This window comes from Eulemur rufifrons, chromosome 29, assembly GCF_041146395.1.
Source record: "Eulemur rufifrons isolate Redbay chromosome 29, OSU_ERuf_1, whole genome shotgun sequence".
Lineage (NCBI taxonomy): Eukaryota > Metazoa > Chordata > Mammalia > Primates > Lemuridae > Eulemur > Eulemur rufifrons.
In genome coordinates, this window is record NC_091011.1 from 84,823,797 (window position 1) to 84,841,537 (window position 17,741).

The 17,741-nt window shown below is 36.8% G+C and overlaps 1 protein-coding gene across 2 annotated transcripts in view; it reads left to right on the top strand.

The window, feature by feature from the left end:
- Positions 1-17,302, top strand: part of NUP205 (nucleoporin 205) — a 76,380-nt gene extending 59,078 nt beyond the window's left edge. For both annotated transcript variants that reach the window (XM_069462547.1, XM_069462548.1), the window contains exons 36-43: positions 4,094-4,170; positions 6,226-6,354; positions 6,541-6,667; positions 12,416-12,582; positions 14,135-14,258; positions 14,723-14,851; positions 15,442-15,515; positions 16,963-17,302. In XM_069462547.1, coding sequence (XP_069318648.1) covers positions 4,094-4,170; positions 6,226-6,354; positions 6,541-6,667; positions 12,416-12,582; positions 14,135-14,258; positions 14,723-14,851; positions 15,442-15,515; positions 16,963-17,115 — 980 coding nt within the window. In that variant the 3' untranslated portion in view covers positions 17,116-17,302. The remainder of the gene's footprint in view (positions 1-4,093; positions 4,171-6,225; positions 6,355-6,540; positions 6,668-12,415; positions 12,583-14,134; positions 14,259-14,722; positions 14,852-15,441; positions 15,516-16,962) is intronic.
- The last annotated feature ends 439 nt before the right edge of the window (positions 17,303-17,741 follow it).

Sequence of the window (17,741 nt, forward strand, 5' to 3'; positions counted from 1 at the left end):
CTACTTAAAGATCAGTGTGATTAAGGAAGAAAGATTATCAAAAATTATTAAAATATTTTGGTCATTTTCCCCCAATATAATTTCTTTACTACATGTAAATTTTAGAATCAGTTACTCCCTGATAGGAAAGATGAAATGATTAGTTCTTTCACACTTCCTCTTTTACCTTCAGATTGTTTGCTTATATCATTTTTACTATGTCAGGTTTTATAGCATTTACATTCAGTTCTGCAACCAGCTACTTAATTTTAGTTGTATATTTACATGGAGTCACTGCAAAACGCCATTTGTGTTCCACCCCCACCCCCATCCCTTGGCTTCACCATTCATGAGTTCTTTCTTTTGATTTATCTCTTGGTACTTTTAATTTATACTGAGGTCTCCTTTCTCAAGAGAAAGTATATTGTCTTATACTTCCTGAACTCTCTAATGTTTAAGAATGTCTAAACGTTGCCTTTGTTCTTGAATGACAACATGGCTGGTTATTATTATTTTCTTTCTCTCAGAATGTGGATGTGGAATATCAATGATAACAGCTGGCATTTTATTAAGCATTTATGTGCCAGGCACTGTTTTAAATACTTGACATGTTAATTGATCTGAGGACACAGCAGTCTTATGAGGTAAAACCATTATTATCCACATTTTACAGATGAGGAAACTAAGGAACAGAGAGGTTAACTTGTCCAAAGTCACACAGATAATACCTATAGTATAGAGTTTCCCAGTCCGTATGGCTTCTGAGCCTGTGTGCTTACCTACTAGGCTACACTACCTCCATTTTTATGTTGCTTTGGAGAAGTCTGAGGCAACCCCTGAATCCACCCCGTGATCCCCTGTATTTTTTCCTGTTTGGGGATGTCTCGATACCTGAGCCCTCTGGGTTGGGAGAAGTCAATAGATGGACAGGGCTGAGTACTGTGCCTGCTGAGGTATTAATAGCTGGTGCCTGTGCTCCTTTCGAGGAGATCCCAGGGTCTGCTCCACCCAGTCCACTAAGCTGGTGTGCCTTAGTCCCCAGCTCATTCCAGTGTCCTAAGATGATTCCAAGTCTGGCCATTCTTCATGCCTCTGCCAAGGTCCAGTAGTGCTGTGGAGTGATTCTCCTTATGGGTTTTCTCTTGATTTCTCCTGGAATTAACTGATTGCTCTCAATCTGCTTGTCTGCAAATTACAAGATCTCCATGACAATTTCTAAGAGTTTATTGATTTATCTTCTTTCCTCCATACTGCTTCTGAGGGGTGAATAAGGGCCATGAGCTAAATGATGCTCACTTCATCGGAATTTTCTGCTTTTTTTTTTCGTCAGCCACTACCATTCTTTAGTATTTATGACATAAGCTGGCTCCTTACCTTTTTTGGTGAGCCTCATTCATTTTATAGGTCAATGGCAAGAGGGACATTTGACATTCTATGACACTACTTCATTCTGCCATCTTAACCCAGATGCCCTTAGTTAGGTATTTCTTTATGAGAATTTACCTTTTATCAAATCCTTTGGCAAAAGTGTTTTTTTTTTTTTTTTATGAAGTCTCCTTTGATTAACTTTTAAAAAACACCTAACAATTCTAAAGTTTGCTAATAGCAGCTTTTGGCCCTGTTGAGTGCACAGGCTTAGCATTAAGGTTGTATTCCGAAAAGCACTATTTGTTTTAACATGTTTATGATAAATTAAAAAACAAATGAATAGACTAAAAGCACCCTGAGCAGCTATTCTTGTTCTCTGACAGGAACCAGTTGTCAGTTTGTAGTTATTTTTCTAGAAATTTCTAAGGTTGAGTGTGTGTATAAACATTTTCCCTTCCCACACAAATGAAATCATACCATACACATTGCTCTGTAGCTTTTTAAAAATTTTATCTTGGAGATCCTTTTTCATCAACACATAGAACTCCTAAACTCATTCTTTTAATTAGCTGCATAATTTTCCAGTTGTGAGATAGTTAACAAACCCTTGTGTTTTAAGCAGACCTCTATGACATGACTATTTCTAATCTTTTTTTTTTTTTTTTTTTTTTTTTTTTTTTGAGACAGAGTCTCACTCTGTTGCCCAGGCTAGAGTGAGTGCCGTGGCGTTAGCCTAGCTCACAGCAACCTCAAACTCCTGAGCTCAAGCGATCCTCCTGTCTCAGCCTCCCGAGTAGCTGGGACTACAGGCATGCACCACCATGCCCGGCTAATTTTTTCTATATATATATTTTTAGCTGTCCATATAATTTCTTTCTATTTTTAGTAGAGATGGGGTCTCGCTCTTGCTCAGGCTGGTCTCGAACTCCTGAGCTCAAACGATCCGCCCACCTCGGCCTCCCAGAGTGCTAGGATTACAGGCGTGAGCCACCGCGCCCGGCCTCTAATCTTTTAAATATTTGAAACAGTGTGGCATTTAATACTGTCATGTGTATATATACATGTGTTTGTACTTCTCTATATACCTGTATTTGTGTCTCTTGTATATGTATTCACATATTTCTGTACATTTGAACTGGTAGGTTTGATAAATTCCTGTCAGTACTTGGTCAGAGATGTATATACTTAAAATTTTTTTAAAGATAATGCCAGATACCTTTCAAATTTACAAAAACACTTTTAAAACAAGTTACACTCTTATTAACTTTACTGTGCACATTTCAGCCCTTGACTCATATGGTTTTGTGTTATCCTATAATTTCAGCATACATTTTTGTCTTAAATGCCCGCGTAACATTGCAAGCCAGTTTATAACTTTGTATCCCCCAGAGTGCCTAGCCGTCTACTGGCTATGTCACACATCCACAAATACTAGCTGGTTGATTTTTGTTTCTGTGACCCACAGATATTCTGAAAAGTGTTTTGGAATTGCGAGTGATATATATATATAGTATACATAGAACAGATAGGTAGCATTTAACAGAAAGGTCTTACAGAAACTGAGAATTGGAATTCTTCTTAAATCAAGGCAGTGCAGGTGGGGAAGCAAACGCTGGAGCACACAGGATCTGTTGCAGAGATCAACAACTTTGAGGACAAAGAAGAAAAAGTCACAGTTCCATGATAATGTTAGGTGCAAAATCCCAGGTTTCGAGAAGTTAAGAGGGGAAAGAAGAGCATAAGAATTACAAGCAGCAATTATAGACAGACTATTTCAGAAATTTGATATTAACCAAGTTTTTGCTTGTTTTTGTTTTGTTTTGTTTTGGAGTATAAGGGGGACTTGAACATATTTTCAAATAGGAAAGATCCTCTGTGTCAGGATAGATTTTAATATGCTAGAAAGGAAAGTAATTCTAGGAGTATGTATCCACATGTGCCAGATAACAGAGGACTTTTTTTGTCAGTTTGTGTTGAAGGCTGAGCTCATCTAGAAAGAGGAAGGCTTGTCATTATGAGGAGAAAAGGATAAGGTTCTTATTTACATGCTTAGAAGTGAGTAAGGAGTGAATGAAAGGGATTGTGAAAACAGAGAAAATTAGGGTGGCTAGGACAGGTTTAGGTGGATTTTCCTCAGCATGACTAGTCATGGAACAAGGAAACAAACCAATGGGGAGAATGTCCCACAGGTTTGTTTGGAGGGCTCAGAAATCAAGAGAGGCCCTGGTACTATGAGTTACAGTGCCTCGATTTAGAATTTTGTAAAGGGCCAAACTGAGAAGTTAAATGGAAACTTTTTTTACAAGCTGTATTTTGCTTAAGGGAAAAGAAAAATCAAATGATACAGTACCTAGAAAGGTCAAAAAGAAATGGGTGTCATTCTTAGTGTTTTATATTCTAAACTCTTTCATGAGAAAATAATTTACTACTGAATTTAGAAAATTTTAACTTTTATGGTTATAAAAATAATTAGATTTTTCTTGAAAATTTTTAAAAATGCCTTTTAAAATCAACTCAATCTATATTTTAGATTGCATATTAATGTACATTTGCTGGTGCTGGTGTTACTACCATATAAAAGGTACTTACAGTCTTTGTAAAATTGTATTTCTCAAAACTCTGTCATGGCAAAAGTGTCTGTTCATGTACATAAAGGATATAAAATATTAGGAGCTCGCTTCCTAATTTTTAATAAAAGCTTTTATTAATTATAAAATTGTATTTAAAAGCATTCCAAATTTTATAGGCATATTAAGTGAACTTGATGTTGATGTAAATGAAGGATCTCTAATGGAGCTACAGGGACATATTGGAAGATTCCAGGTAACTGATTCTTATTTCTTTAAATAGCAGTTATAAGACATATTACAAAATGTAACAGTTCTCTGACCCATCCTCCCCATTTTTCTCCTTAGATTTGGGAAACCCCTTTCAACTGTTTTAATCCATTTTTTGGTATTTCTAAATAACATTCTTATGTTGATACTACGTGATTTTCCAATTTTGAGAATCAACTATTGACTTTCCATTGAGGAGGATGGGAATTTAGATTTCTTTCTCCTTTTTTTCCATCATGCAATATGTACATTTCTCATCACACCCTCCTGGAACTCAATATATTATATCACAAATTTGGTTATATTAATATTTAGTATTACATCCTTATAATTGTATAATATAATGTTATTTGTGATTAAGCCATGGATGGTACTGTTACTTTTCTGTGCACCATTTTGTTTTCCCTAGAGTTAATAATTCTTTCTTTCTTTTTTTATTTGCTTGGTTTTTATGTACTTTATACTAATTTATTCCCAAACTCTCCTCCAGTTCTGTAAACTTCCAATATATTCAAATAGATAGTTTATCAGTTAAATAAACACATTCTTTCTGGGAGCCTCCTGGCCTGCTTTGGTCTGAACATCTTCACTTTTAATTGGCAGAGTAACTGTATTTATATACTAGAATTTATATTCCATGGTTTTTAATACAATAATTAGTCCTTTTTTCATGAACTTTTTTTCAAGTTTTCAAAGAAAAATGCTGCTATTGACATTGTTGTGTACATATTTTAAACTCTAGATTAAATAACCTATGGTATTATAGGGACTAAGGGTATACACATAGTATATTTTTACATCATAATTGTCAAATAGCTCTCCAAAAAGGATTGCTCTCTCAAAACCCAGCAATACCCTGGGTTTTTTGTAACTTTTTGGTTGGTTGGGAGAAAAAGACCTTTTTGCTAGATCTTTCATAGGTGACCTTTGGAAATGTTTGAGCACATCTATTTTATCTCTAAGAGTAGGAAACACACATTTATAAGTTTTAAAAATAGATATAACTAATCTGTCACAGTAAGTTTATATTATAGCCTCATTAATATATTTTGCCTTATCTAAACTTATTTAAACTAACATCAGTTAAAATAATAAGATAATCATGTTTTATATATATATATATCTGTATATTTATATCTATATGTGGTGTAACCAGTTTTTAAAATACATGTTTTTATTCTGAATTGATTATGTGCAGAATATTGTGTTAAGCAATTTAAATACAATACAATACAATTTCTCAGGTAATCCTGATAACAATCTTATAAGATAAGAATTGTTATTACCACTGTAGAAATGTGAACATACAGGCTTTAGGAAATTAAATAACTTGTCCCAGATCACATAGAAAAAAGGTATACCTGCTATTGGAACCCGTGTCTCTTGAGTCCAAACCCTGGATATGCTGCCAATTTTGAAAAGCTTGTCCTTTCCCTCTGAGAACCATGGGAACAATGGTTTCTCAGGTGAAAAGCACCAACATTTGAAGCTAGTGACATTTGCATTTTATCTGCCAAGGCTACTGGTGTGTTCCCAACCCCTTGATGAAGTCCCTAGAAGCAATCACAGGAGTAACAACCTTTAAATCTGTGCATTAGACACACGATAATGTTGTGCCGCAGCCAAAATTATCATGGCGTGCTTGTTTCGAACCATCTTGAAGTTGACCTTTCATTTTGCTTCTCATTTGTTTATCAACGTGTGTTTCATTTAATGAGTATCTTCCAAGGAATTATTAAATAACTTTTTCATACAATGCAGAAAATCCTTTGGCAAACATTTAGATTATATTAGAGATTTGTTGCTAAAAATCATCAGTACTCTTTTCACGAGTTGCCTACCAACCAAATACCTTTGCAAAAGGGGTGAATTTTAATAGTACGACCTTTAGTTGACTCAGTTGGAAGTAAAATATCAGATGCTTTAAAGAATGATTCCATTATCCACTGACTTTTTCTTTTTTCTATCCCTCAAGAAAGAGAGGTCACTAATTTTAAATATATTCAGCTAGATATCAACAAAATATCTTTTTCTTTCTTAGCGCCAATGCTTAGGACTACTAAGTCGTTTTGGTGGCTCTGACAGACTCCGTCAGTTTAAATTCCAAGATGATAATGTGGAGGGAGATAGAGTGAGCAAGAAAGATGAGATCGAACTGGCTATGCAACAGGTAAGAGGAGTGAGAATTGTGTGAGTATTCTATAAGGTTTTTATGTTTTTGGAAAAATTTGATAATGACAGTTATGAAAAATTTTATAAATTAATTTGTAACCTGTTTTCCTTCAAATCTAGATTTCTATGATGTGATTGCATTTTGGGGGCTAATGTTCTTGTTACTACTGTTCTTCCATTGTAGATTTGTGCCAATGTAATGGAATATTGCCAGTCACTCATGCTACAGAGTTCCCCCACCTTCCAGCATGGTGTGTGTCTCTTCACACCTAGTCTTTCAGAAACCGTTAATAGAGATGGACCACGGCAAGGTGAGCCTAGTTCTTTCATTCTGTATCTGAGGAACTAAGTTGCTGTCATTATGACATAGCTCTTCATCTTGGCTCTCCAGTAAGATGCAGTTTTGCCATTAAGAGTCATTAACGGGAAAAATTTTAAATGACTTTTTAAAGGAGTAGGTACTATTGTTAGACTTATATATAAGGTTGGAGAGCTGGAGAGAATAGAGAAATTCAAGATTTTCTGGGGATAAATCAAGAAGAACCATGTGGGGAGAGTATAATTTTGAATAGTACTTGGGGTCTCTGAAGAAAGGAAGTAGGATTGGAGAGTAAGCTAGCTGGATAGAAAATATGAAAATACAACACTGTTGTTATGTTAAATCATGTTAAGCTGAATTTAGTGTCTAAACTGAGTTTTGTATTATAGCTCCAAATTTCTGTAACATAGCAAAATAAAACTTAGATACTAAGCAGGCTGACTTAGCCTATGATTTTCTGATGACTCAGTAGGGAAGATGTGGAATCTGGGACAGGGTAATGGATGAGTTAAAGCTGTAATCCTATGGGACACTCAGAAAACAAAGCCCTTGAGTATCTTGGTGGTGGTAATGGAATGGACTGTTGGTGATTTCAGGAAGCCTCTGTTTGAGATTTCTGAGAGTAATTTTGTTTCATTTTCATCCTCTTCAAGAACTTACTTTCCCTGAAAATTGCTTAATCACAAAACATATGTATTTAGTAGAATAGTAATATAAAGTAATATTATGAAAAATACAGTTTAACAATATATAACCTTATCATGTATAAATTATGCTAAGAACTCTGTTAGGCTCTATTATAAAATATAGCAGCTAGTAGGATTAGAAATTTTTTGTTGTTGAACTATTATTTATATATGACAAAATTCCCCCATCTTAGATATACAGTTTGAATAATTTTTGGTAGTGGTATGCAGTTGGGTAACTACGCCTGCAGTCAAAATATAGAATAATTCCCTGTTCCTTAAAAGTTTCTTCTTGCCTCTTTACATTTGATTTTTTCCTTCAATCCCTGGCGTAGACATCTGCAATTCTGATTTTTTGTCACAGTAGTTCTGCCTTTTCCCACCAGCATCTGCTTCTGTGTGTATTATGTCTAGGTTTTTTAGGGTTTTGCCATGGAGGAGCAGGGAGGAGAGTCTTGTCTGGTGTGATCTTAGTTTGTCATACTTGAAAGCAGAAGTCTTTAATAGCTGATGAGATACCTTGATGTAAAGACAACTTTCATTCAGTGATTCATTGGGGGTAATTTTCCTTAGATGAGAGTATGTCTTAAAGAAGTTGGGGAAGTAGCTATAAAGATTTATAATTATCTTCTATGGAGTAAAATGCTTAAATTAGACTAGACTTGTAAAACAATTCCTTTGTCTGAGTTAGCAAATTAATTCTACATAGTTTTTGTTTTCTTCTGTATTCAAAAAGTTTGCTGCCAGGAAAACCACTCTAGAATAAAAAGGAGCTACCATGGGAGGATTCCAATCCCTGCGTGGCCTCACTAGCGTGAGGGCAAAGTTATCTTTCTAGTCCAGCTGACTCGACCAGTGTGAAAAGAGAGGTCATCTTTTCTTTGGAAGGGCATGGAATGATTGAGAATCCTATCCAAAGACCCCTTCTTGTTTGGTAGAAGGGTTTTCCTATCACCCAGCAGTGACTTGTAACCTAATCTATCCCCCTTTTACCTGGTAGTTTGGAAATGAACATCAATCTGTTTATTAACCTCTGTAGGACTATATCTTGATGAAGATCTCTAACTGTGCCTCAGAAGGGCAGTTCTTTTCTTCCCCCTTGAAATGAACCTTTTATTAATAAAACAAATTTAATGTGAATATAAAATTTTCAAACAAAAATGTAATTTTGTATTCTTTAAAAACATTAATCATATGCTAATAATTGGCAATTATTAAAATTTTATTTAGTTGTTGCTCATTTTGAGCCAGTCCTAAAGACCATTCTTTGATGTTTAATACCTGAAGTTGAGCTTTTAAAAATTTTTTTTTAGTGAATGATGTTTTATTAATTTTGAAATTTGATATCTAAGTTTAGCACTTACATATCAAGAAAAAAATGGTTAAAATAAGAAGCTTCCAGATAGCCTCTGTTGTTAATGACAAAAATCTAAGCACCACACCATGAAATACAAAATTTATTTGAAGCAATCTCTAGTGGAGAAGTCAAAGTGGACCCACTATGGTTCCCATTCATAAAACTGTAAATTTATTTCTCTATAATGCAGCTAAACAGCCTTGTAAGGACCACTCCACAGGGCTTCTGCCTTTTTTCTTACCATCTTAAATTTATTAGTCTTTCCTATATAAATCCTATACCCATCTCCCTGGCTAAATAGGAGTTTATTAAATACATACTCATTCTTCACGTTTTTCTTCTCCTTCTTTCTCCTTGTCTTACCAGATTTAATGTCTCAAGTGGCCTATGTGTCCATAGGATTAGCCAGGAGGTAGCACGTAGCCTGCCACCTCCCCTGTCCTGGCAGCCTCTGCTGTGGCCTGCATGGACCCGCCTACCCTGAGCTGATATTCACACCATGAGGCACATCTGGGGCTCATCTTGTTCTCTTGGGTTCCATACTTTCCTCCTGCTGATTTCTCAGCAGTGGCCTCTAGTGCTTATGCTCCCCTCACTCTTCAGCCTCTGCTTCCTGATCTCTGGCCTCCTCCAATTCTCTTACTACATCCACATTACTTCCAAGACATACAGAAAGTTCTGGATCCCTTGCACTCCACATATAGGCCCTGGAAACCAGGAATAGTATCTCAGACCCATACACCTAAATGCCTTCCTTAACATGAGTAATTTTTTTAAAATTTCAAAATATTAAGAGAATACAAGTGTTTTTGTTACATGGGTACTTTACCCTTTGTAATGCTTAAGTCGGGAATTTCAGTGTGCCCATCACTGGCACAGTGTTCTTTGTACCCAATCGGCAAGTTTTTGCCCTTCCCATCCTCCTCCCTTCTCGATTTCCAAATTACATTTCTTTGTGTCCGCGTGTGCCCATCGATTAGCTCTCAATTATTATATTAGAGAGCACATGTGGTATTTGTTTTTCCATGCCTAAGATGCTATACTTAAGATAATGGCCTCTGGTTCCGTGTAAATTGCTGCAGAGACATTATTTCATTCCTTTTTATGGCTGAGTAGTACTCCATGGCATATATATACACCACATTTTCTTAATCTGCTCACGAATTGATGGGCACTTAGGTTGATTCCACATCTTTGCAGTTGTGAATTGTGCTACAATATTCGAATGCATTTTGATAAAATGACTTCTTTTCCTTTGGGTAGATACATAGTAGTGGGATTGCAGTAGTGGGATTGCTGGGTTGAATGGTAGGTCTACATGTACTTCTTTGAGGAATCTCCATGCTGTTTTCCATAGAGGTTTGGATTCCCACCAACAGTATATAAGTGTTCCTTTTTCTCTACATTCATGCCAGCATCTGTTGTTTTTTGACTTTTTAATAATGGCCATTCTTACAGGGGTACGGTGGTATCTCGTGATTTTAATTTGCATTTCCCCAATGATTACTGATGTCGAACATTTTTTCGTATGTTTTTTGGCCATTTGTCTTTTTTTTTTTTTTGAGACAGAGTCTCACTCTGTTGCCCGGGCTAGAGTGCCGTGGTGTCAGCCTAGCTCACAGCAACCTCAAACTCCTGGGCTTAAGCAATCCTCCTGCCTCAGTCTCCCCAAGTAGCTGGGACTACAGGCATGCGCCACCATGCCCGGCTAATTTTTTTATATATTTTTAGTTGTCCGGTGAATTTCTTTCTATTTTTTTTTTTTTTTTTTTTTTAGTAGAGATGGGATCTCGCTCTTGCTCAGGCTGGTCTTGAACTCCTGACCTCAAACGATCCTCCCGCCTCGACCTCGCAGAGGACTAGGATTACAGGCGTGAGCCACCAGTCCTGGCCGCCATTTGTCTATTGAAGATGAACTTTTTGAAACCTTTTAATTTGTTATTTTTACATTTTTTTCTTAGAATTTTTTAAGAGTCAACAACCATATTTTTCTCTTCCAGTTCTAGACATATGTGTAGGTAGGTATGTGGTAGGTTTGAGAATGCTTAGTTATAGAGAGGCATTTTAACCTGGTGGTTAAGAACACAGACTGATGATGAACTGGCTAGATTTGAGTCTCAGTTCTATAAGTAACTTATTGGTATGATTTCAGAAAATTACTTAAACTCTTTGTGCCTCAGTTTCCTTATCTGTAAAATGTAAGTAATAAGCTCTCCTCTGATGAATTGCTGTAAGGATTAAATGTGTTAATATATGTAAAGTCTCTTAGAACACTGGCTGGCAGTGGGCACTACAAAATGTCAGTTGCTATTATTTTCATTATGGTTATTGTCATGTAGTATATTTTACTTGTGATCCAGGGACCCTTTCCTGTTGCACTTATAATTCTGAGACCACATGGTCTGTAGTCTGTCCTGTGGGATCTGTTTTTATACTCCAATTTCTCACAAGTCATTTTCATCTTGTGTCTAACTCTGATAGCCTCTGAATGCTCTAATATTCTCTAGACTTGAGCAAGTTAGTGTGGTGAGAACGCCAGAAATTCTTGGGAGTCCTCAGCATTAGATCATCTTAGTGGATATCTTCCTACCAGGGTATAGAGATCACACAAATATTATCTGGGGACCAGGGTACCTAATTTTACTAGGAGGAGGCTCAATAACGACCTGTATTGTAAATATGGTAACATCTTTACTGTAGACTGGGAAAGGATACCTGGCACATTGAATTTGTGTGGAATATCCTGGTTGGTGACAGCATCCACAGACAAGAGACTGTTTTCTCTCTTTCTCTCTGTAGAAAGATCTATGAAATCTGACTTTAGAGCAAAGTTAAGGGAGTTGGTAGTGAAGAAAGCCAACACAGATCTCTCCTTCAGTATTCATGACAGTTTGGGCCATTAAACAAAGATTATCTCCAATTTGAACTTGAAGTTACCATGTTATTTCCAAGAAATCCCTCAGTCATTAGAGGAAATTGCTCTAATTACAGCACACAAACTATCTCTAGGGTTATAATGTTATTGTTCTCTAGGTCTTCTTCCCTCTGCAAACAAATTTTATGACATCCCACTGTTCTTTTGCACCTTCATTAGAAGGTAGCCAGGTAAAAGGCATAACATTTGGTTTTGCTACCCTAATGGAGTTGTGGTAAAACACTTGTTAAAGTTTAAATCTAGTTATGTTTTTTTGAATATTTTGGTTAGTGTGCTTGTCTGTTTGAAAAAAATGACTTTCAGCTGTCAATATAGTAACCAGAAAGATGCAGACCAGAAAAGAATCCATACAATTAGAGCCATTGGGTAAGGCAGGAATCATTCACCTGAGGATAGGAAGCCCCAGATTGTGTATATGGTTTGTATATGTGATGGGAGGAGGGATGAGTGTAAAAGTTTATAACTTTGATGGAGTCCTCAAAGAAGTCTTTACCCAGTGAAGGGTAGGTTCTGTTGATCTCCATCAGCCAAATTTCTTTATTCTCTCAGGGTCTCCAGCTTTATGTATGTGCCTGATTACAGTAGCTCCTTACCACACATTCTTTGAACTATCATTGGTATTTAAAAGTAGTCTTGGGTTGGTCTTAATGATAGTTTACATGTCCTTAAATTCTAGGGCATCCCTTTTTTAAAACAGGTCATTTGAAATTTGTATAAGATGCTTATAAGTGGAACATTGTTTTATATCATTGACTCTATTAGATACCCAAGCTCCAGTGGTTCCATATTGGCGCCTGCCTGGTTTAGGCATTATTGTCTACCTGCTGAAACAGAGTGCTAATGATTTCTTCAGCTATTATGACAGTCATCGACGGAGTGTGAACAAGCTACAGAATGTAGAGCAGCTTCCCCCAGATGAGATAAAAGAGGTATGAATCGTATAATGAGCTCTGGGGACTTGACAAATCATTGTTGTTACTAGGGCTGGGGTACTGATCTCAGACTGAGTAAAAATGACATGTGCAATATGACTAAAGGAATTGGAATGATTCTTCTCTGTGACTTGGAGAAGAGTTTCTCACCTTAGCACCAGCCTCATAAGCATAGAAACTCTTGACCGAAAAACAGTGAAGTAGCACCTGTTTAAGAAAATAGAAGGGCAGCTGGCCTTTGAATAAGAGTTTTGGGTAATTTGTGCTCTAAAATCTGTGCTGAGAAACTTACGAGTTTCTATTGCAGGTGTTTTTCAGTAGAACTTAGGTAAGTGTCTCTGTGCCTTCAGCATCTTCGATATCAGTTTAGGGAGTTTTTCAAACAAATGAGATGGCATATCAGACTTGACTGTCTTCTCTCAGTGACCCAGAATCATTCCCTTGTACTTATCATAGCTAAAGATGCTGAATTACTAGCCTTGCTCCCTGCATAGCTTGCCGCCTTCTCTGTTTGGCACAGCTAGACTATGACATCTCTTGGCCAGTTCCTACGGCAGTGCTAAAGCTTCCTGGTGTCCAGTGTCACCTTGGATGTTGAGCCATTTTGTCATTCCTGGTTCGCACCAGGCTTTCTAAAAAATTCCATGTCATTCTTAAGAGTAGTCAAAGCCTACTCCTTCTTGCCACTCTTCTGATAATCACAGGGAACATTTATTGAGTGTTTATGATGTGCCAGGCCCTGAGCTGCAGGCTCTACCTGAATACATGAGGCAGATATTGTTGCTATACCCATTTCTTAGGTGAGGAAACCGAAGCACAGAAGGCTGGAATAACTTGCCCAAAAGCACACAGCTAGGAGGAACAGGGTGAGGCAGGAGTTATTGACTGGGTTCAGGTAACCTCTGAAACTGTGTGGTTTACATCTGGCAGTCCTTCCTCCCTAATGTGTAGCTTGTTTGTGATGCTCGTACTTGCAAGAGGAACGGCATCATCATTATGAAGCATGTGGCTTTCCATCAGCCTCACTCGAGACGCCTTCTGTCAAACCCAGTGTCACAACACTAAATTGAACCACTGTTTATATGTGTGCCAGTTTGGGAAATGATCAGGGGAGGCGTTGGTTGGTGATCATACTTTTGTTATGCTCCAGAAGTCTACTCTTTCCTCCGAAGATACCTGACAGCTGTTACAGAAATTCTCCATGGGATTGTTACACCTACTGATGATGGAAAGACCTACTGTTGTGTTTTGTTTTATTTCAATGTGACAGGAAACTCAGGGTTGTAGGCCCATCAGCAGATTGCAAATGTCTGTTTCAGGGACAGACTTTTTCAAAAGGCAGGAGATAAACATTCATTTGTGAATGTGAGCCTCTTTTGCTTTCATTTTTTAAAATTACTGTCTTCTTAACTAGATAATAAACTCTTGTTCTCGAGGATGTTTAAATTTGAGTGTTTTTCACAGCACTTACCGCACCTGTGTATAGTAGACTCTTACTAAAGTTTACAGTTTATGCCATTCTAATATTGCATTTGTTTCTTTCTCTTAGTTGTGTCAGTCTGTGATGCCTGCTGGTGTTGATAAAATCTCCACTGCCCAGAAATATGTTCTAGCAAGACGGCGTTTGGTGAAGTTGATCAATAATCGAGCTAAACTGCTTTCCCTTTGTTCTTGTATCTTTTATGAAATCATAGACTTGAATGGTGACCTTTGAATGTAGAAACTGTTTACGTATTCTCACATTATTTGGGCACCAAAACCAGATGGGAGGGGATATGATTACTGTTAATTTTTTTCTAGTCAATGCCTGATACAGTTCCAAGTCATAATTTTTGTTCGTACCTTTTGGAGTAGCTAGTACTACTGACAATATGTGCAGGCACTTTCTGTCTGGGCAGGAGGTAAGGACGCAATACTGCTGGCACAGCATCCCCCGGTCCCCTGCTCCTTCCTCTCAGCACACCTCGCTGCCTCCTCTGGAGGTACCTTCAGTGGAAACTTACCCTGCCTGTTAGACTGCGGCTGTGGGTGCGTCATTAAATGAGTGCAGTTTCTCCTTTTTTCTCCTCCTCAAAAACTACTTGTTGAAAAATATCTGATGAGATTATTTTCCTTTAATCTGAGCTGTCATATATAGTTATCATAGAGACCTGCCTATTTATTCTTTGGCGCCATCTGGAGTACTACTTGTTACATTGCACACCCACGGATTCTCAAGATTCTTTATTTGCCTCCAGAACCTTACTTAAAAGCAGAAGACTACAAGGTAAACTCTATGCTAAAAATTAGTGAACCATAAATGCCTATAGATTTTAGTGCCTTGAAAACCTAGTTACATTTTTATTTTTTATGTGTCCAGGTTACTAAGAGTGAATTGGGTAAATCAGGAGCAATTAATACTTAGTTACTAGACAGAGCTATTTCTTGCGTTTTACCTTCTGTCCATGGAAATTGTGCTGAGCATAAGCGTATTCTAGAGCCTGCTCATCAGCTGTTCCTCAGCTTCTTGCAGTTAAGGGCTGACCTAGCTCCAGAGTCGTCTGGTCACAAGTAATTCTCTATAAGAGTGGAAGTGGGTCAGCCACTAGGCTGTGATTCTTACTGCTGGAGTGGGCCTCTGACCAGTGAGCATGTATGAGATCCCTTATGTGGGAAGAAATAGAGAAAAACTACTGAACCCTGGCCTGGTTCAGTGAAATGCTTCCCAGGGGCTTCCATTTGCTGAAAGTTGAAAATTCAGTCCCCAGTCTTGGACCATGTTTTTCCTGATATAATTGTTTATTGTCATTCAGCTTCCTCCACTGGGTAGTAGATACCTACTTGCAAAACTGGTGTGACTGTGTCTTTTATCTCTAGATTCCTTTGCCTCAGAAACCAATCTAGATTTTAGAAGTGGGCTGACTATAGTGAGTCAACATGATATAGACCAGGTAAGGTTCTATTCTCATACTTTTTCTCTTTATTAAAGGAATGCCTGATGTGTTAATAAGATTATGATTTTCAGGGTTGCATATAGAGATCTGATTTGAATTCTAGCTTGGCCACTTAATAGCTTATGTGACTTTGAACAACTTATCTTCTGAGCCTCAATTTCTTCATCTAAGAAATGGGAAGGATACATCAACCTCATGGTTTGGTCAGAATTAAATGAAATTTCATGTATGTGAGGCTCCTAGTGTTATGCCTGAAATATGGTAGGTATGTGTTCAGCAATTGGAAGGTATTATGATCTAGAAACTTCTAATATCTTCTCATTAGCTTTGTAGAACTTCTAGGCACAAAGTATCACTCAACACTTAATTTTTCAGGAAATAATTTAATGATGAGATTGAGAAGCAATTAAAATGAAAACCTCATATTAAACAAATAGCAAAGTCATGTTCCTAACAAAGCAGGTATCAATCAGGGTGTGTGATATTAGGGAAAATGGATTACAGCTAGATGTGCTACTAGGCATCTGAATGTCCTTAGCCATGCTTTGATAAAGCCTCTGCTCTTCCCTAATCCCTCTTTGTTGCTGCCTTTCTTAAAGCTTGGGTCTTACCCAAGAAAGAGAGGTGCAGTTACAGCAATGTCATGGATACCATGCTCTCATCCTAGTCTGGACTACATGTGCCCCTTAAGTGGCTTTATAAAAGGAATTCATTTTTTGGGTAGGCTTGTTTAGGAAAGCTAGTGTTAAGTGGTACCATGTGCAGAATTAGCTGAAGAACAGATCATCCAGAGGATGTTTAATAAATATATGTTGAAGTAATTGCTGCTATTGTTTCATTTACACTGGTCTGTTATAAAATTAGAAAAAAAATGCAGGATTAATAAATAATCTTACTCCATGTTGTGATTTTAGTGTAAAACTGAAGACAGGTGGATTTATCTAATTTTGTCCTTAATTTTAGCCTTTCTCTATATAACATCAAAAAGGTCCATCTGAAACTACATATGCATTCTAGAATACATATGAATTCTGAAGCATATACCAGGTTTACTCCTCTCTAGTTCTTGAAAACATAAGCATCCAAATAGTTTTTTAAAAATTGCAAAGTGAGGCACCCACTCGTACTAACTTACTGTATGTCCCTTTAGGAAATGTTTTGTGTGTATGTCAGTATCAACAATTGTTGCTATTTAAAGCAGATTTAAAAATTCACAATTTATACAAGAAAAGAAAGAGAGAAAAACACTAGAATTATACCCAAAAATTCTAAGGTGGAAAATGTGAATGTTTAGTTAATTTGTACCACTTACAAAAATTCAAAAGTATTTTACATTGGAAAGACCACATTACAAAGATTCAAAGGTATTTTAGATTGAAACATATAAACTAAAATATTTGAGACAGCAATTTTAATAATAAAATGTAATCTGTGTTACCTCTAGCTCCAGGCTGATGCCATCAATGCTTTTGGAGAATCACTACAAAAGAAACTTCTGGACATTGAAGGATTGTATTCAAAAGTTCGATCTCGCTATAGTTTCATACAGGCTCTTGTCAGACGTATCCGTGGTCTACTGAGGATATCAAGGAACTGACAGCTTGTGTTTATACTCTTCTGTGGAAGAGATGACTTGGGGAAACTATCTCCTTTTTATAGACTAGTTTGTTTCTAAATTATGACCAAAAAATATTTTGCTATTTCTTTCTTTATATATGGACATCTTTTCTGTAAACTTCTTTGCTTGGTTCCATCCTCACTATTAAAAAAATAAATACTTTTTAGAAAAACAAATGTCTGCTTAGTCTTTTGAAATTTTATGTAGAAAATGATCAACATTATCAGCAATCTAACAAACCCTCCACAGTGGAGATACTATTCTGAATGCTAAATTAAAGGCATAGTTTGGAAATTCCAACTTTGTACATACATCACACTTTTATGATATTCAGGGTTACTTCATGGGGTAGAGTGGATAACAAACTATAGCCATGTTCTTTTATAGAATAGCATACCCAATACTGTGAAAAATGTATTATGAAAATATCTCAGAAAATCAAGCCATTTCTTTCCTAAAATTATTTGGCCTTTGCGTTTTTTCTTTTCTGCATATAAAATGACAATACAGTTGTCCCTTGGTATCTGAAGGGGATTGATCCTAGGATCTCTACATCCACTTGATGTTCAAATACCTTATGTAAAACTGCACAGTATTTGCATATA